The sequence below is a fragment of the Megascapheus bottae genome, chromosome 7, assembly GCF_031878675.1.
Source record: "Megascapheus bottae isolate mThoBot1 chromosome 7, mThoBot2.hap1, whole genome shotgun sequence".
Taxonomy (NCBI): Eukaryota; Metazoa; Chordata; class Mammalia; order Rodentia; family Geomyidae; genus Megascapheus; species Megascapheus bottae.
In genome coordinates, this window is record NC_143515.1 from 59,639,469 (window position 1) to 59,660,608 (window position 21,140).

The window sequence follows — 21,140 nt, forward strand, 5'->3', positions numbered from 1 at the left end:
AATTACTTTTTCAGTGCTTTATACTTTTTGGTGTATAGAACATTCATCTCATGATTCTTTATTCCTCAGTTTTTCTTTGCTTGCTGATATTGTAAATGAGAAACCTAAAAGTTTCTTTTTCAAGCCCTATAACGAGTGATTGTTGTCCTTAATGTACTATGTTATCTCTCATCTCTATTGCTGTCCCTTGGTTATCTCATATTGTTACAGTATTTTACCTTGTTATCTGCAATATTGTATATGTGCTTATTTGGTTATTTGAAATCGGATAGGGAAGGGGGAAAAACAAGATGAGGGGCAGGGGTGGGGGGAGGGAAATGGGACCAAGACATGAGAAAGGGTGTCAATGTTTGTGAAGTAATGCACCCTCTATCTGGTGAGTATAATGTAACCCTTCTATTAATTACAATAAAAATATGCAAAAAAGAAAAAAGTTTCTTTTTCAGATAGTTTACTTTGAGTATACAGAATCACAACTGAATTTTTATATGTTGGCTCTGTGTCCTGTAACTTTACTGAATTCACTTCTTATAACAGATTTTTGATCTAGTCTTGAGGGCTTTCTGCATTTAACAGTCAACTGCTACTCTTCAAGAATTTACCCCAAACTATATTCTCTGGTGATAAATAGCTTCATGTTTTATCTCTTAAAAGAGAGTCACGAATAGTGCAAGTAATCAAATGCATGTCAATGATAAAAATTTCTTTTTTTTGATAAATTGAGAAACAAGATTCTTAATTTCAGACTCGTAAAATTCCATATCTCAAATACTTGCTGAAAAACAATATTCCAAGATGTGTGTGCTGTGTGTAATATATGGAGACATATACTTGCTTTATTTAAAAGTATATCTAGGACAGGAATGTGGCCTAGTGGTAGAGTGCTTGCCTAGTATTTACGAAGCCCTGGGTTCAATTTCTTGGTACCACATATACAGAAAAAGTTGGAAGTGGTGCTGTGGCTCAAATAGTAGATATCAAGCCTTGAGAAAGTCCAAGGACAGTGCTCAGGCCCTGAGTTCAAGCCCCAGGACTGGCAAACAATGTATATCTACATAGGCATACTTTCTCACTTAGACTTCAAAATATTTGTCACAAAAAGATGCATTGTTACTGATTCTGAGCTCTATGTTGGCTTAAAAGTTTGGGGTTTAGGAAAATGTATCCAGATACACGTATAAAAGTACTTACCAAGGAACATTTCAATAACAGATGCCTTCATAGTGACGACAGCAATCCCCATAAATATTAAAATGGTACCTTGGAGAGAAAGACACAATATCACCATCATGTTTCAGCCATAGGAATTATGTGTGGCTTCCTTTTATATTGGTCTCTGGAGTCTTTGGAGTCTAACCTTCAGCTTTCTGTAAAGAGTCCATGGAAATGGTAAAGAATGGCTGTAAGGCTACCCAGATTCTCTATTCTCTGTTGGAAAACATATTCTAGTCACTGGCCTGTGGTTTTTCAGAGGTCTGGCCTTAGAATTGAAGAGGTTAACAACTCCCCAATTTTGAGAATATGTCCAGCTAGTCTTCAGATTTGGACAAAAGCCACAATTGTAGTTTTAAGATTACAAGTAAACCATTTATTCATCATCCATTCAATAAATATTTATTGAGCTCTTTTATGGCTAAGTTTTATTAGGAAAAAGGTGATAAAAGATTTGAATTAAAAACCAGTTCTTACTCTTAAAAGATGTGGAGTTTAATAGAGGTGGGAAACACAGGGACACACAAATAACCACATTAAATCATAAGAAAGCTTTAGGACCTCAGAAGGGGGTGGACAGGGAAATTGATACAGCAGTGGCTCTTACACTTTGCTGTATATTAGTATCATTTGACATTTTGAGAATCCTGATGTTCAGCTGTACCCAGATCCATAGAATAAAAACTCTTGAGGGTAGGACCTGGGATTAAGCTTTGTAAAAACTCCTCAGATAATTCTAGAGAACCAGCAAGTTCAAGAAACAGCAGTTTTGAGTAGGGCTTCAGAGCCTGGGTGCTGTTCCTGAGCTTCTTTTGCTCAAGACTCTACTACTTGAACCACAGTTCCACTTCTGGCTTGTGGGTGGTTAATTGGAGATAAAGAGTCTCATGGACTGCCTGTTCTGGCTTCGAACCTTGACTCTCAGATCTCATCCTCTTTAGCAGCTGGGATTATAGGCATGAGCCACCAGTGCCCAGCTGCAGTTATCTTTTTGTTTGTTTGTTTCCATTTCCTGGAGCAGTTAGCCTCTTAATTAGGCTTACCCTTCATTTGCCCACTCCAGTCTGCCTAGCTGCCAACCTGACCCTGCTCAACATTAAATCAGCTCATGACTTTGCTGTGTTCAGAGCTCTATGATGGATCCTCTCCTTATTGAGAAGTCAGTTTTTACAGGTGACTTAACATCCTTCTTGATTTGACTACCACTGATTTTTTTGACATTATTTTTCATTATTTCTCCCTTATAGTCAGCAATCTCCCTGCCTCTAGGCTGTTTCTTCAACATGCTTCTCATCTCAGGGGATCTGCACTTTGTATTATTATTATTAATTATTATTAATTTTCTCTGTGTGAATGTTCTTTCCCAAGAGGAATATGTTTTTAAAAAATCCATTCTCTCTAGAATAACGTTATATCATTTGTAGGGAAGTGGATGGATATAAAACAAATCATGTTAAGTGAGGCCAACCAAGCTCAGAGAGACAAACAGTCCATCTTTTCCCTCATGTGCAGCCCACGGGTCATGATGAATTAATTATATAGGGTGTTGGCACACGGTGAAATCAAAGGAGGACATGCTTCGGGAAGAGCACAAAGGCACAATTCCTATGGGCATCTGATCATATGAAGTAATATTTGTTGACCTGAACTCCAGAAATGGAAACAAGAGGGTTTTTCTTGCTATTTTCTTTTATTTTTGTCTTGTTTGTTTACCTAGTTTTAGGAGAGTAAGTGGAGGTACAAAGGATAAAACATTGAAAATAAGCTGTATACAACTTCCAGGCAGAGATGACAGAGTGAGGAAAGGGATGACATGGTTAAAAAAGAAATGAGTTCTTTTTTTTTTTTTTTGCCAGGACTGGCTCTTGAATTCAGGACCTAGGCACTGTTGTTGGGCTTTTTCCCTTAAGGCTAATGCTCTACCACTTGAACCACAGCACCATTTCTGCCTTTTTCTGTGTATGCTGTACTGAGGAATTGAACCCAGGACTTCGTGCATGCTAGGCAAGCACTCTACCGCTAGGCCATGCTCCTAGCCCAAGAAATGTACTCTTTACCTGACTTACAAAACTGTAACCTTCATAACAACAATACAAAATTTTAAAAATATTCTTTCTAATCTTTGATGAAGTGTTGTCTTTTTATGAGATATTACCAAACTATCAACTTTAAGTTGTGATCTCTCTCCTGCCTCGTACCAATAGACATATTGTACTCTTTTCTTACTTTTTCTGTATGTCACTTATTGCTCCTGAAATACTTATATTTACAATATATTCTAGTTTACACATATTCACTCATTGTTGGATTCCCTACTAGAATGTAAATTCTAGCAGGATAGGAATTTAAATGTGAAGTTTTTATGTGCTTTGTGAATACTTATTGGATCTGTTTGTGAGTCCTGAGGACTGTCTCTTTTACCTAGAAAATTAAAAAAAAAAAAAAGAAAGAGAAGATAATCTGTAAAAGCTTTAAAAACTACTGAATCATATTATGGTACCTATTATGGTCTGTGAGCTATGTTCAATAAAAATTAATCTAGTTTTACACCAAGGCACTGGCTCTAGTGGTGTATTCCTCTGATCTTATCTACTCAGGAGGTGGAAGCAGGAGGAGATCCAACATTAGTAGTAGGGGCAAAAAATGATAATTATCTGAAAAAGAAATAAACAATTATATATGAAAAAAGGACTTGGAGAATGGCTCAGATTGTAGAGTGCCAAGCAATCATAAGGTCCTGAGTTCAATCTTAAGTACTGTCACAAAAAATGAAGTTATTGTTAGCTAACACATAAACCCAAAGAGGAGAGAGAGAACAGTAAGGAGTGGTCTCAGATATGCCTACTGAATTTAAAAGTTAAAATGCACAAATGGATAACAGACATGAGCAGAGTTACTCTAGTCTTTGAGTCTTTCTCCTTAATATACCATCTGTCCTTGCACAGGCCACCTAATGCATATACTTTAAAGGCAAATGGTATAGCGAGAAAGCTTCAAACCCTCTCCCAGCCACCCCCCACCCCGCAGTGGCTAGAGCTGAAGGCTAGCTCCCTTAAGCTGTTTCTACAGGTGGTTCTGAGGTGCACATTCACCTCAAAGTTTCAATTCCTCATGAGCTTATTGGGTTCTAGCAAAAAACCAAACAAGAGGGGCTTTCAAATGAATGCTTCTCATGCATCTACACTTATTGTGCTGTGAGGTGTAATTGCAGAATCCCAACTATGCCGTTCTGATGAGGCAAGGGAAATCTTGTTATAGAAGGAAACATATAGCTTACTGTGAGTGGATTAGTGTAGCCGATCTAATTAGACTCATTGTCCGGAGGTAGAGGAGAGCAAGCTGGTAGTGAATAACAACAGCATTTCATATGCTCTTTCTGTGTGTTTTAAATAAGGAAACTTCACGTGCATTTCCACAATATGAGCTCTTGTCTTTTTTTTGGTTATGGTTGGTTTTTTTTTGCTATTTATTTCCCAAATTTTGGACTATTGCTGGGCCTTGGAGGCCATAAGAGTGAGAAATCAGTAAACACAGGTAACTTTACAGTAAACTTGCCTAGGAGCTGGGGACTTGCATCATAATTCACATTTTCAAAGTAATGTAATTGAGGTGTGTGGTAGGTGAGTGACATGTTCAAGGTCATGTACCAAGTTCACAGTCAGATTTCTTGGCTCCTGGCTCGGTACTTCCATTTCTACCCCTATTATGTATAAAATGAACTTCTTCTTGAGATGAAACAAAAATTGATATTTTTTCTTAAATCTCCTTATTAGAATGCTTGAAATTTTCAGATAAGAAGTCAAATTGCTCATTAGTTAAAGATATAGGCGGGGACAACCTTTGTCAAAGGTGGAAGACAGAAAGGGCAAATAAAGCTTAGAGTTACTTGATCAAGATGTGGAAAATATATCATGATTTCCTATTCAAATATTTAACCTGTGCAGGTTTGCTATTAAGAAATTAGTAAGAATAATGCACGTAGTACCTGGCGAATGTAACTGTAACCCCTCTATACATTACCCTAGCAATAAAATATTAAATTAAATTTTAAAAAGAAATCAATAAGAAAAACAAAGCAATGATAAAATTCCCTAATGGCAGAAACTCTTAGAAGAAATTGTGGTCACTCCCAATTTCTGCTACCAATTTATTTTTATTTTTATTTTTTGTTGCGGTAATGTATAGAGGGGTTACAGTTACATTCGCCAGATGGTAGATGCATTATTTCTCACACATTGATATCCCTTCTCATGGTTTTTTGTTCCCATTTCCCTCCCCCACCCTCAGTTTCCCCCCCTTCCCTTTCCTATTTCAAATAAATAAATAAACATATATACAATATTCCGGGTACCAAAGTCAGATACAGTAACAATATGAGATTAACCAAAAGGCAACAAAAATAGAAGAGAAATAACATAGTACTTTAAGAACAATAATCACACAAGATAAAGCTCTTGTTTCCATATCTGCTACCAAATTTAACCATGACTCAATAAGCACAGACCGAGTGGAGACCCAGACACGCTCTGTTGAGAAGATCTAACCCATACAGATAATTTAATAACAAATGAGGGGCTGTAGCCATCTTCTAGACCCTTCCTCGTTCCTTCCTGTCCTGCCCTCCTGTTAGAATAAATCAGCTTACTAAAGCACATTGACCTGCTTCACAGTTAACTGTTGTATGTTCACCTGTTCAGAATTCTTCTCCACAACCTACAAACTTTCTACAGAAGAAAGTCCAACTTCATGAGAAGAAATATTATAAACTTGACCTGGTCCAATTCTTAGCACCATCAAATTGCAGTTCTCCTCCCTGATTCTCTCCCTGGCTCCTGCTCCCTCAGGCTTTTGATTATTTCTCTACACCCTGGACATGAATGGCATGGCTCTTTATCTACTAGATGATCTCACTCCCCCTCACCTGCCTCTCACAAGTCTAGCCATCCCTCAAGTGTCAGCCTGAGTCAGTCCTTTTACCTAAGCTTTATTTTCTAAACTAAAACATATCTTCCTAGCTGGGCCCAGGTTGTTCATGTCTGTAATTCTAGCTACTCAGGAAGTTGATATCTGAGAGTCATGGTTCAAATCCTAGCCTGAGTAGGAAAATCAATGACACTCTTTTCTCCAATTAAATGGTCCAAAAGCCAGAAATAGAGCTGTGGCTCAAGTGGTAAAACACTAGCCTTGAGCAAGAAAAGCTCATGGACAACATGCAAGCCCTGAGTTCAAGCCCCCAGGCCTGGCTTTAAATCTTCCTTTGTTTATCTATTAGTCTTCTTTAAAAAAATATATGTGGGCATGTTCTGTGTGTTAGGCAGAGAGATCAAGAGCATAACATGTAGTAACTTAGAGTCTTCTAGAAGACTAAAACATGTATTTATCCTAAGCAAAATGTATGGAGTATGTTCTGAGTGTCAGCAATATATGAACTCATCTATTTTCCATGACATCCTGATAGGGAAAAAGAATTTCTTGCCTTAATTAGAGGTAAAGAATTGCCCAGGTAACAAGGCTGCAAAAATGAGATGCTGAATTCAAGGCAGCATTTCCAGTTCAGAAACCCTGCCTTCCTTTCTCCACTGGCCACTTTTCCATAAGAAGCAAATGCACTTTCTCCATTTGGATTCACTTGGCCTGAGTTGCTATCGGCACTTGGTGCAGCCAGGACTGAGACCATCTGTTGCCCAGGGTACTAGGAAGGCAGAAAGGGTGGATGACACAGAGACTCAGGTGTGGGAACTAGATGGGACTTGAAGTTATTGAACTAGCAGGTTGGAAAATGATGTCAGAGGGGTGAAGAAAGGCTAGGACCCAGGGACAGAGGAGCTTCAGGGACTGGGAATTGCTCAGTCAGGCGTGGAGAGGAAGGAAAGGGCTTTGGATGTCATGCCTGAAGAATGTTAAGATTGATCTTTTAGGCGCTAGGGAGACATGGAAGGCTTAAGAACAAGTTTTTTTTGCATTCATCATTTTTAATAAGCCCCCTAGAGGCCTACTTGAGTCAGTCACTTAGAAAAAAAAATCCTGTCCTGGTAGATGTGCAGATTGATGTAGTGTTGGTGTTTGTCTGATCTAGGATAGAGCATGGGGGAGCACCCACCCGAGCTCTTTGTCCAGGAGGTGGGAAGAGCCAGCATGCATCTGGAAACATTTAATATTATGAGGAGGTTGTGCTGTATTTCCAAAATGCCAAAAATCCCTTGAGGACAGACGTCTCTGCGTGCGGAGAGGCCACATCTGCAGCTTTGCTTGCTCCATCACTGCCTGTCTATAAAACAGGGTGGGATGTGGTTTGATGTGCTGCAGATGGACAGTGGAGGCTGGCATGATGAGGCTGGCACTTGGCAGGTCCTTTGCAATGCAGAGGGAGCCTCCATTTGTACACAACCCTTTAGATAGATCAGGTTGCTCTGTGTAAAGAAACACTGCATTGCTTGTTACATTGCATTGTGGCCACCTTGAAGTCAGTATTACACTGCTCTAGGATGCTGAGAAGTAGGAAAGGAGGAAGAATAGAAGGGGGAGGGAGGGAGAGAGAAAAAGGGAAAGAGGGAGAGCTTGAGGGCGGGATGTTGAATTGAGGAACTGAGACCTCTGTCATCATGAAGTGCTGGCAGAGAAGTGCAAGTTAAATGGGCAGGGAAGGTACAACTTGCCCAAGGAAGCACAATGCTAAAGCTGTGCTGAGTCAGGCGACACAGTAGCACAGAGCATCCAGCCTTTCCCTTCCCATTGAACTTTCTAAGTATAAATTAATTGCAGCATAGTAATGGAAATAAATACAGCTAGGGGACTCAGAGGAAACTGTCCCATTCTCAGTTCCTCGGGTAGGTCCCACTTCAGATTCTAAGCCAAGTTGGTGAGACACACCCCTTACTGATGATGGCTTTAGAACCCAGGTTTGGACCCCTTCCTCACCAAAGCGCCCTGTCCAGGTCATCATTACAGATTGAGCATCTCTGATCCCCAAATCCTAAATCCACATGCTCTGGCATCTGAATCTTGAGTTTTACATGACTCCCCAAGTAGAAAATTCCTATGAGACTTTATCCTATGCACAAAATTATTAAAAGGTATTATATAAAATTATCCTCAGGCTATTTGTAAGATGTGCATGAAACCTGAACTTTTCTATTGTAGATTTAAATTCCATCCCAATGATACCTTATTATAGCTGGGCCAATTGGCTTAGGCCTGTATTTCTAGCTATTGGGAGAGGTGAGATCTAGAGGACTGGATTCAAGTCCAGCAAGGGCAAAAAGTTCACAACTCTCCCATCTCTACCAATAAAGGCGACATGCCGTTCATCCCAGCTATGGGGGAAGTGTAAATAGGAGGATAATGGTCCAAGTAGGAGGACCTAATTACCAGACCAAGTGGGCTGTGACCTGAGTTCCATGCGTTGGGGACAAAGTTTTCTCTCTTGTTGGAAGTGAACAGGGAGCAGGTAGTTCCAGGTCTGCTGCCGTTTTGTCTTGTGCCTGTGAAGTCAGGTGAGGATAAAGCTAACAGAGGCAGTCTAGAATATCACAGAAAATTGAAGCGAAAGGTTTGAGCTTTTGTGTCTGGGGCCTGGGCCTATCTATGAACTACATGATATATTTCAGTTCCCTTGAGCTGAATCTTTTTGTTATTGTTATTATAAAGGTGATGTGCCGATGTACGTAAGTCAGGTAATGAACACATTTCTTTCTTTTTCCTTTCCTTTTTTTTTTTCTGTTGGTCGTTGGGTTTGTACTCTGGGCCAGGGCAGTGTCCTTGAGCTCTTCAGCTCAAGGCTACTGCCCTACCCTTTGAGCCACAATGTCATTTCTGGTTTTCTAGTGGTTAATTGGAGATAAGAGTCTCAGGGTCTTTAGTGCCTTGGGCTGCCTTTGAACCGTGATTCTCAGATCTCAGCCTCCTGAATAGCTAGGATTACAGGCGTGAGCCATCGTGCCCAGCTAATACATTTCCTTTTGAACAGTGTCCCCTCATCCCTCTTGTCTCCCAGTTTTTCCCTCCTGGCCCTCAACCCCTGCAAGTTGTGTAGCCCATTTCCAACAAAAATGACTAGTAAGTCACTAGTTGCATTACTTCATCCTTTTTCCCACCATTTCTGTGCTCCTCTCTGTTCTCCCCAAATGAGATAAGCTTACACACAAGACAAAAGCCACATAAATAAAAAAAACAGAGCTGAAGATGAGAGGAGGGGGGAAACAAGCAAAATAACAACAAAAAAAACCCGCTCTTGTTTCAATTTCTTGGAGTTCATGTTCATAAACCTCAGTTTATGTGATCCTATGCACACAGTGATCGAGCCTTTGTGATCCCCTCCTAAGAATATCCATCTTCCTCTGTCCTCATGGTGTGAGTGTTTAGAGTCCTGTTTAATTTATCATGTCCAAGTGTAATTTTTTTTGCCATCCCTTATGTTTACTTGTAGATTTACAGTCACATTCTAATTACTACAAATGTGAGAAACAATGCAACCTTCATTTCTTTGGGTCTGGTTTACTTCTCTTAATATCACTTTTTCCAAGTCTTGCCATTCTCTTACAAATGGCTCAACATCATTCTGAAAGATCCTTTTTAGCTATCGCATTGTGTCTGTCTAGACAGTAGTTTTTAACTAGAAAAGATCCTAATAATCCAGGTTACATCAAAATTGCAGCATATTTTCCCAACAAACCACCTGTGTGTTTCTTTCTTCCCCTCCTCCTCCTCCTCCTCCTTCTCCTCCTCCCCCTCCTCCTCCTTCTTCTTTGCAAGTAGAGGAAAGTTAATTGGGGTAAGCTCCCAGGTGAGCCCCCTGGGCAAACCCAGAGAGGTCCTGCCTGGTCTGGTTGCAGCAGGGCATTTAGGGTGGGGTAAAAGCAGAACTGTTAATCAGTAGTTCTTACTCAGGGCACCTTCCTATCAGCGCCCAAAGCTGGGAGGTGGTATTTCTGCACAAGGGAGTGGTGTCTGCCTGACATCTCGGCATTTTTGCTCTGGTAGTAGGGTTATTTCCTGCTGGCCACCTGTGTGTTTCTTATGTGAACCAGTAAAGGGCTCCTTGAGGAAAGTACAATCAGCATTGTAATATCAACATTATAATTCTTAGAATTCTGAATAGTAAAGTAACTTGCCCCAAATCACACAACCCTGACCTTCTTCATCTTAAGATTATATGTATGTTTTAATGGTTGGAAGCTCTTTACCTCACCGTTGCTTTACATTTCAAACTATTTTGTAACTTAATATTATTATCATAAACAATTCTATCTTATGTGCAGACCAGTTTCTTTTTTTAACTTTTTAAAGCCTGATTACATCTAAAACTTGTGTCTCACAAGATCTCTGAAGCAAGCAGCTCAAACACAGATGCAAAGAATCTATACTCAAGTTTAGGTGACTCAGCTGGTCCAAGGCTATAATCTAGCTAGAAAAGACACTTTAGACCAATCAATGTCTCCCTTGGAACTCTACCAGCCTTGAAAACTGTCAGTGCTAAGCTGCAACCCTATGGAGCCTGAGATAAGATATGCAAAAGAAGGGTAAAAAGAGTGAGGAGACAGAACACATGGCCCTGGAAGAGCAAGGAAGGAGGATGTCTTAGTTTCTTTCTGTTCTGAAAGAGGTCCAGTTGGACTCAGTCTCCTGCACAAGATATAGAGGGTTCTGGATACTTTTACTCAAGTCAGTTGGATCTGGTTTCTAGTCCTTGCAGGTCTGATTAAAACCTTTCTCTTGTTTGTTATTTTAGTTATGTCCCATTTCCATGAAATGTTGACCAGTAAAATGAAATCACATAAAATGGAAAGGATGCATGTGGTTTTCTTTTGGTAGCATCAAAACAGGGATTTCCCAGAGAAGCTGAATCTAGACTCTGGGAGGAAGTGTGGTAAGAGATCCTGTGTGCCGTGGCTGCCATTAACAAGTCAGGGATGATTTGAGAGTAAAGAAATGAACGTGACCTTGACACTGTGCTGTTAGAATGCTGCTGTGGAGTTTCCCCAGTCTATTTTGTGACAATGCTACATAACCAGGAAACATCTGATGATTTCTGGTCTGCACAGCTCGGGTGGGGTCAGGGGAATTGTGATGCTTCTGGTTTGGAATGGTGAGAGGCCAGGCAGGTGTCTCAGCATCCCACAGTGCACAAGCCAGGCCTTCACAATACAGAATTGCCCCATCTCCCACACCACGGGCACCCGTTTCCCAACTCTGATTTGTGAAAAGAAAATGTTTATTTTCCAACATATTTATGAGAACATTAGGCTTACTGATGTTCTGATCTAGAATTTTCCATAAATGTGGCCTTTTTGGATGAATAGGGTGTGAATTACTGAAGGATTTATCATTTTTCTCCAGGATGGTGTTTGATCACCGCCTGTAGTTAGGAAAATCCTACCACAAAGATGAGTACTGTATGTCATGGCTATGTGTGGGGTGAGAGTTCATCCATGAGTCCAGTGATTGATCTGTGCCTGTGCTATTCAACCATGTGGCATGTTTGGACATGTCAGAAAACCCAAAAAGGGAAAGCCTTTTTTGGTGTGTGTGTTTCAGACCATCATTTTGTACCTTGTTAAGAACCTGACATATGGTAATGCTTACCACATCCACAAAGGCTTTGACCAATAGTGATTTCTAGGGAGACTGCAAACAGTAATTACATTTCTGAAGTGGTAGTTTAGATCTTCTGTAGCCAGTGGAAGAAATACTGGTTTGCAGGCATGCCCCAAATGAGCTCTACAGAGCTCCTCCCAAGAGTTATTCATCTTGGAGAAGGGAAGAGGCAAGGAAAGTAGGAAACTTGGGGAAAGAGATGGGGGTCTCTCAGAGGACTGCATGGACCAGAATCTCTGCTGCAGGTCACTGAGGGAATCATTTGTGGCTTAAAAGATTCTCTTGGAGCTGTGGAAGGTGAATGTCTCTCATCAGCAACTTCCTTCCCTAAGAAATTTGATGCTGTGGATTAATGCTGCCACTTCTCAGTGAGTTTTACTCCCAGAGTAAATCCTTGACTTGCCATAGGCTTTGGATCTGGGTAACTGGCATTCAACTGTCATCCCTTCAGCATGAACACTCTGTGTTTGTTTGTTTTTTTTTAAAATCTGACTTCAATTCTGAGGCACAAAATAAAACTATGGTCCACTTACAGATGAGATAGGATGAGAGTGTGTCTGTATGACCTATGCTTTCCTGTTGTCTACCTCTTGGTAAAGAATGGACTCTTTTCAGATGATGGGGCCCTGCTTTCTCCCAGATCCAGAGACTGGCATTGATTAGGCTAGGGGTTGAAGTATATTCTTCAAATCACAACCATTAGAGGCTTGAGGGAAGGGGAATGGAGGATGTGGAGAAGTGTGGAGGAGTGACTGCGGCTGAGGAATTGAAGGCTGTAGAGGAGTAAGTCCTGGAAATTGCCAGGGATCTACGGAAACAGAGTCATTAAGAATCGAGTGACTGATGGGAGACACCCAGCCACATACTCTAGAGCCCTGCTGGGGCATTCCCTGCACTGCAGGAGCCCTCACGCCCTCCTGTGGGTTCCTCCTGGTGACTCTGGCTCATTATATGAGGTGGGGCTGGCCCCTTCAGTCTTCTTTTGGAAAGCTTCTTTTCTTTTTGTGTTTTTGATCTATTGATTTGTTTGTTTTGAGACAATCTCACTGTCCCAGGAGGGCCTCTAAACTCCTGGATTCAAGAAATTCTTCTACCCCAGCCTCTTTGGAACTATAGGCATGTGCTACTCCATCCAGCTCTTTGTGGAGAGAAGCTTCAAGTCTACTCTAGTATCAACTATCATTTACTGAATGCTCATGTGATGCCACATACTGCAGTGTGAGAGCCTCTTTAAGCCCATAAGCATCTCCTTTCCACCCTAAAACAAAGTTCCATTTCCCCTTTTCCTCGAGGTCTATACAAAGGGTTTGTGAAACACTTGGTTGACAATAATTAAATTGAAATCTCGAACTACATGCTGTCTGATAAAGTTGTGTTATATATAAGGGTAGGACAAGTGTTTTCAAGAGTCACATTGAGGTCTGAACTCCCTAAAATCTGTCTGTCTCTCTCCCCCCCCCCACAGAGAGAGAGAGAGAGAGAGAGAGAGAGAGAGAGAGAGAGAGAGAGAGAGAGAGAGAGAGAGCTTAAAATAATGTCCAGAGATTTAAAGCAAGATTAGCCATGCATAATCCATCTATCTAAACAATATCTGTGTGCAATATCTGTGTGCATGGCATGCTAAAATGGGAGAGCCTGTATCTTGATTTCAGTTGAGAGGTCCTAAGACAATGGCTCCCAGTTACTATTATTGAGCTCCTCGAGGTTCCTTTCATTACTCTTGACAGAAATGGGCCTTCCTGCTCCCCTCATGCTTCTGAAGAGGGGGAGGAAAGAAGGAAGATGCCAACAATTTTCCTTCAAGTCTTGTTTTCTAGTGACTAAGTTTGTCTCACAGCCTCTGATGTGCTCTTGTATAGTCTGGAGGAAGGGAATCAGCCTGGGACTCTGATTTCGCATTGCCGCCTTTAGAAAGCGAACTTCGATACCCAGGAACTCCACTGGAAACGACTGCACGATTGTGTCTTTGGGGATTGAGGCACTGTGGGTGGATGGCACACTCATAATTCAGTCACCTACTGAAGTGGGGAAGATTATGTGGCTACTGAGACCTTCCTTCTTACTAGGGTTGCTTCAGATGCTGTCGGATCAGGAGGAGTCATAGAAATCATCTGAATGCGGCTCGTCAGAGACTCAAGGCTGAGGGAGGAACTGCCGAACCCAAGTCAGAGCAGATTCATCTGGCAGCATTCAGGGAAACCGTAGATAAGAGAGCCTGAGGATGTGTGGGGCATCTTGAAAGAATCCACAGCAGGGCATTGTGGGAATACAAACAGCTATGAACCCTGTTGCAGCTCAGAGAAGCTGGATGACAGCTCAGAACAGCACTACCCTAGTAAAGCCTTGGTGTCACGTGTCCCTTGCTTTTCCACACCCACTTCAACTCTAGGCACCACTTGGCTACTTCTCGTGGTCGAGGGGGAGGGAAAAGAGTAAAGAGGAGAAAGAGAATTCAATCAGTAGAGTTCAAACCTGGGCACAACTCTTAACGTGGAGTGCATTTTCCAGTATTGCTGAGGATCACGTACATCTTGCTTAGAGGAATGACATTGTTTGACTTGGAATATAGTTGAGAGCACTTTACAAACTTTGAATGTAGGCTGAAAAATGAAGGGAACTAGATTTCATCCAGGGTAGAAGCAAGAGCTGCCCCACAAAAGGAATATGAGGGTGAGCGGTGGGCGTGTATGGAAGAATCTTGAAAGATGCTTGGAGGGTCCTTGTGTGTGTACCTGTCCACAGTGAACGCTTGATTTCACCTGGCTGAATTCCAGCACATCCCTTCTCAGTGCCTTTGTGATGGCTTATCCTTCTGCCTGGAATGGGCTTTCTCAAGTTGCCCCCTGATTTCCTTCCTTCCTTCCTTCCTTCCTTCCTTCCTTCCTTCCTTCCTTCCTTCCTTCCTTCCTCCTTCCCTCCCTCCCTCTCTCCTTTCCTTCCTCCTCTACTTTCTCCATCTCTGTCTTTCTCTATCAGCTTAAATGTCTCTTTGTCAGACACCTATCTAGTCGTGATATGCAAATAATCACCAACCCCCACTCACAGCTCTGTGTAGCCCTCTCCTCCTGCTTTCAAATTGTTTTGTAGCCTATACATGTATTTGTTAGTGTACACCTCCAGTTGGCAACTCTACAAAAAGGGGAATAATTTTGTTCACTCTTCTCCTGCATGTAGAATTGTGAATGGCATGAGAAGATGGCTTAGTAAACCTTAGTGGCTGTAGCTGTCATATAATATTGTCTCTGCTTCCTTTTACCTCTTAGGGGGCAGATTTGTTCACTATGCTGTGCAAGCAAAGCCAGTCTGGGCAAATTGACTTGCATCTTTATAATCAAAGCATGTTTTTCCCTCTGGGAGACAAAGAAACCCAGAAGAGGGAGGGAACTCACTAAGATGCCAGTGACCTGATCCTTTGGAAACTATATATTCCCTGCCAGTGCCTGCATCCATGGAATTGGTTTTTCTTTGCCCACTGTATCCCCCCTTTTGAATCTGAGAAGGAAAAAATAAAGAGGCACAGTTCCTTCTCACAATAGCATGAAGCATGCTTTATATGATTTTTTACTTTATTTTTTGCTACATGGCCACACCAAACCTTAGCCTTCTTTCAACTAAGGGAAAGAATTTGAGATGTTTGTAGTGGAATCCCATCAATGTAGAGACTCTTATCAGGGAGAGGGGCTTTCTGAAGTAATGTGAATCATAAGGAAGTGTGATTTGTCTGTGTTTATCTGCCAACTTCATTCTGAGTGAGAGAAGACCTGGGGAATTCCCTGAAGGGAGGCTAGTCAGCAGATTTCATGATGGCATCTAATTGGGCCCCCCAATGTCAGCTCATCTCAAACACTGGAAACTGGTTCTGAACTTAAGAGTATTCAACACCACTGATGACAAGACCCTCCTTCCCAGCAACCAAACCACCTCCTGCAAGTTCTCTGCCTCTACCCTCTGCCATCACTATCACTAAAGTGTATCTACTCATGATGAATATTGTTCTAAGGAATTTCACATTGTTGGCAAATGCCATTTTCAGGATGGTGAAGATGAATTCCCTGCCAGGATAGAAAAGCTTAGACCATGTGTCATGGTTAAGAACGTGAGCCTAGAATTAGGATTTGAATCTTGGTTTGAGCTCTTATTAGCTAATGTGACCCTTAGACAACTTCAACATCTTAGTGTACCATCTTTTTAAAAAATTATGGCTGTTGTCACAATCCACTCCACATGTTCATTGTTAAAATTGAATGAGTCAGTATATGAAGGGATGTTAATAGTTTTGTTGTTGGAATAGTGGTTAATAATTCTAAGCTCCACCGTCATCTTGTGAAGGATGACTCATCTCAACACTAATATAGAACCTAAAAGAGTAAACAACTGAATTATCTCAATGAAATGCTTTGAGGATTAGCAAAAATCCCTTGATTCTTTTTGGTAATGGAAACTGCTCTGGCTTGGACATTTGTTTTTCCCAAATTTGATACTTTGAAATCCTAATCCTCGAGGGAATAAAATTAAGAGGTGAGAATTTTGCAAAGTGATTAGTTCATGAGGACAGAGCCCCAAAGCCTGGCCCTGCCATATCCAATCTGCCAGTGGCCTTGATTTGGCAACTGTAGATACAAATTTGGTGGTTCACAGACCACTTGATCTGTGGTGGCCCAAATGGGATAAGAGAATCCTGTGGGGTATGTAATGACCTTTTGGCTAAATCCTTCTGCGGAACTACTATAATGGTTGGAAGGTTTGTGTCCCAACAGTGTGATGGTATTGGAGACCTTTGGTAGGTAAATAGGTGATAGAAGGAATTGTGATAAATAGGGCCATGTCCTTATGAAGGGACCCCAGTAATCTCTCTCACTCTCTTTCTGACATGTAGGACACAGCAAGATGATGGCTGTTTATGAATCTCAGTCTTGGACTTCCAAGCCTCCCAATTGGTAACAAATAGTATCTATTATTTAAGCCATTTTTCAATAGTAACTCCAACTGACTAAAACACCTAAAAAGGCAGAGATTGCCGTATCACTATATTCTTTCTTTTAATAGTTGTGGGGCTTGAACTCAGGGCTTGGGCACAGTCCTTGAGATCTTTTGCTCAAGGCTTGTGTCCTACCAATTTGAGCCACAACTCTACTTCAGGTTTTCTGGTGGTTAATTGGAGATAAGATTCTCAGGGACTTTCCTGCCTGGACTGGCTTTGAACCTCCATCATAAGACCTCAAACTACTGAATAGTTAAGTTTACAGGCATGAGCCACCAGCACCTGGCTATATTTTTGTTTCTTCTTTCTCTGCTCAAGGATTTGTAAGGCTCTTCAACCCATTCCTAGAAAAAAGAAAAAAGATCTCTTTTTTTTTTCTAGTCCTGAAGCTTGAACTCAGGGTCTGACCAGTGTCCTTAGGCTTTCTCAAGGTTAGAGCGCTATCACTTGAGCCACAGCACCACTTCTGGCTTTTTCCTTGTATGTGGTAGCAAGGAATCCAACCCGGGTCTTCTTGCATGCTAGGCAAACACTCTACCACTAGGCCCAACTCCTGGCCCCTAGGGAAAAAATCTACACAATTACCAAAACCAAACAAACAAACAAAAAAAAAGGGATATCTCTCATTCCATTTTCAAGAAGAATTGAAAAATAGATGTAGTGAAAAAAATGAACTAGAAATGGACTCCAATATTCTTCAACTATAAGATCACACTAAAACACAACCATAAACCTATTCTTGAGATTAAATCTAAAACACAGTAGTGTTTCTGAGTTGCAAGACTGGCCTGTAGTTTACACTCAGGACAGAGGTTTGGCACTGGTTCTCCTTTGTCCCTGGGGTTATAAACGCTGCAATACCACAATGGATTTCTGCCAAGTTACAACATCTGTGGTGGGTGGATTTGTCCTTCGCTGGTTTGTGTAGTGTGTGTAGATGTATAGTTTATATAGATGGTTTCACTTGGGCATCGTCGGAAGCCTGATCTCTTGTACTTCACAGGCAACTAAGAGCATTTCAGTAGTCTCTCACAATTTCTGAAAGCTTTGCAACCCAAGCAAAGAGACTTGTAGCTGATTAAAAACAAATTCTAAAGCCAGTATCCACCACTGTTTGTTTTATGCATGAGGTAACCATGGAAAATGCAATAAACAAAACCGAAATAGTCTTTACTTCACAGTAAACATGTGACTCTGGACATGTTGTGAAGTTTTCCTCGCCTTTCAACCCTGTCTCTTCTGATCTTCAAGTGGGAGTTCGCCTGAGTCATCACAGCCCATTTAAATGTGTTTATGTGTGTATGTGTTATTTAATGAAAGCTGTAACAACTAGCACTGTTAAAAAGTTGCCTCTGACAATGTGTCTGGTCTCTTGCTTCTCTCTTGAAGCTTTATTCTCCACTTGCCTAAAGACAGCCATATCTGTGAAAAGCAACAGCTTCTACCATACTTTCTCTTTTTCCCTCCTGGGTTTCTGTGTTCAGGGTCAGGGCAGGCATTTCCCTGTCTTCTGCAGGCCCTGAGGTAGACACATTCGGAGGCAGTGGGAGGGGGGCTGTGGGCTTTTTCAGATTACAACCATAGCAGGAGCTGTCGCTCTTGCTTATTATTGGCTGGATGATTTTTTCAGATCCTCTGCATGAAGAAGTGACTAGTTTCTAAGAGTTACATGAATATCATCTATATTATAGGTTCTGCTCTTGTTTGATATATGTGCGTGCTTACTTACTTCCTTTTGTTAAATATACACAATCACAACAAAGAAATTGTCCTGGGCAGTCTTGACATTGGAGATGTCTTAATGCATAGAATCCTAGGATGGAGAAGGGAATTTATGACTTTTTCATCTCATCAATGAGGAAATGGAGAAGATCAAAGACCTGAGTCCCCTCCTGTTGACAAAGAGTTCTGTGTTCTGTTCTATACCCAGTGTAGCCCCTACCTTTCATATCTTCAGATAAGAGCTGCAGGAAAAGTTATATGGGGGGAATATGTATTAATGAGAATATCACAGAGGGTAGAAGCATTTACTCTAAGACCAATAACTCCTCTTAAAATAATTTTTCTTTGGATATATGAGCAAGCCACCTTTCTGTAGAAATGTCCACTTTTCCAAACTCTGTTGGAGCTGAGAATCCGAATTGGTTCTCCTAACTGGAGGGAAGGAAGGTATGCTGGAATGGCTGTTTCTATTTTTCAAAAAGGGAAACAAAAGTTAAGAAATATGCCATACCTTTCTCAAGATAACACAACTAAGGAGGTGGCACAGCCATTTCTGTACTTTAGGACTCCTGGTTTGGCACGGTGCATCAAACCACAGCATTTTCTGGCGTTCAGTGTTACAGGATTAAAGTCAAGAACAGCACAAGGAGTTTTGTTTGCATGATGCTATTCATAAACCATTTTCAATCCTGCTGTAATTTCTCTGAAAGGAGCTAGTCTTCATAGGATCACTAACTTGTTGGAACAATAATCCAGTCTAAAAGATACCTGCATATGCTATTTCAGCAGAGATACTCAGCATTCCCAATGTTTCATTTTCAGTAGTGGGGTGAGAAATATATTTTCATCCAGAAAACCAGCATATTACAATTGGACATCAAGGTCCCCGTAGTCTTGTAATTCTTTGTCTAAAGAATTTTCATTCAATAAATTAAAGTGGGCACTTTCAGACTTCCTACTGACTGAAGCTACCAGTTACAGTAGGGTGGGGGGCAGGGAGAAGGGATGGAGGGAGGGAGGGAGAGAGAAGCACACACAGAGTTTGATCTTGTTTTCCTGCAGGGCATTTCATTTACCAAGAGACTAAGGAAAAAACAAACTCAGAATGTTATCACCAAAACTTCCAAATTTATTAAAACACGACATAATGGCAAAATACTATTTCTTCAGCACACATTGTTTTTTGTTTTTGAACCATCACAATGGCTAAGTACCTGGTTTTGCTTTTACAGTAAACTCCCAAGAAAATCATGAAGTCCGCTCGATTTGGGGAGAGCACAGATACCAAAGCTTGTTGAACACAAAGGGTGCAGTCTAATTATTCCATCTGACCCTCTCAGTTTAACCAGCACTTGAGGCATCTTTTTCATGTTTATACTAGTTTGACATAAATCCTGACTTAAAAGAGAGGTGTATCTTGTCTTCCTGAGCAAAGCTGAGCTACAGTGGTAGGTTTAACAATACCAATCACATCAGTAGCAGAGCCACTCAGCCTAAGAAAACACTTCTAGTGTAAACAACCTGTCGATTTGCACATCTAGATACAATCTACTGAGATCTGTCTCAAGAGAGAACAGTAGAGATTCACACTTAATATTTTCTCTTTTAATTTAGCATCAGTGTGTGTCCATTTCTCATAAGGCTTTTTTTTTTTTAACAAGTTGCTATTTTGCCTTTGTATTCCATGGAAGAAGCAGAGTTGAAAAACAAACAAAAAACCTACCCCAAAGCAGGCAAGATATAAATTACTTCATAATTCTACACAACTGTCCTACTTTTCAGCTCATTCTAATCACAATTAAGTTGCCTTAAGGAAACAGTAAAGACTCAGTTTCAACATTAATATCTTAGCATTACTTATTTATAACCAATAGTCTATTTATAACTAGATATTTACAAGGATGCCAAAGTACCACTCATTTCCACCCTAACTCTTTTTAAAATGAAATGTACACAGATTGATTAATTGATTATGGTATGCATTCCAGCTTCTTAATGACAGATTCTAATGTTTTCATAATAATAATGGAAAGCTACTATCTGCGTAGTTTAGTAATGGGTCAGACTTACCTTGGTTGAAAACAGCAATCTTCTTTTTTTCCAAGAATTTTCTATCACACAGAATGGATATCCTTGTTTTCTTTAAGCTTTCTGCATCACAAATCCTACCCAAATTATTCCAAAGAAGAAATAAGAGAAGATTCCAGCACCTTTTCTCTTCTCAGAGAAGCTAAGCAAACATTCCTAACCTCTCCTCGGCCCTTTGAAAAGCTCATTTTGCACACACACACACACACACACACACACACACACACACACACACACACACAGCTTCTCACACTGGTTTTAGTGCTGAATTAGGCGGTCTTCTTTCAAATTTCCACTCCCACTTGCTTTTTTTTTTTTTTGGAAGGCATGTCTAAATACTCTTTTCTAACCCAAAGCACACATTTTCCAGCGAGCAAATTCTACAACTAGATATTCTGAAAATCAGACATGTTGTTAGTTAGGTAGAAATTTTAAACAGAGGTAATTAATTTGTTTTCTTTCCTTGTCCAATTAAATTTTTAAAAAATCAAACTTTTTTCCACATTAAAACAGAACACTGAAAATAGTAGGTAGTGTATGTGTT

The 21,140-nt window shown here is 40.7% G+C and overlaps 1 protein-coding gene across 1 annotated transcript in view; it reads right to left on the reverse strand.

The window, feature by feature from the left end:
* The window catches only part of Vit (vitrin), a 92,766-nt gene extending 72,009 nt beyond the window's left edge, over positions 1–20,757 (reverse strand). Inside the window, exons 1-2 of the mRNA XM_090336173.1 lie at positions 20,579–20,757; positions 1,192–1,260 (exon numbers count right to left, since the gene is read on the reverse strand). Of these exons, the coding sequence (XP_090192299.1) occupies positions 1,192–1,243 (52 nt within the window). The 5' untranslated portion in view covers positions 1,244–1,260; positions 20,579–20,757. The remainder of the gene's footprint in view (positions 1–1,191; positions 1,261–20,578) is intronic.
* Positions 20,758–21,140: the final 383 nt, after the last annotated feature.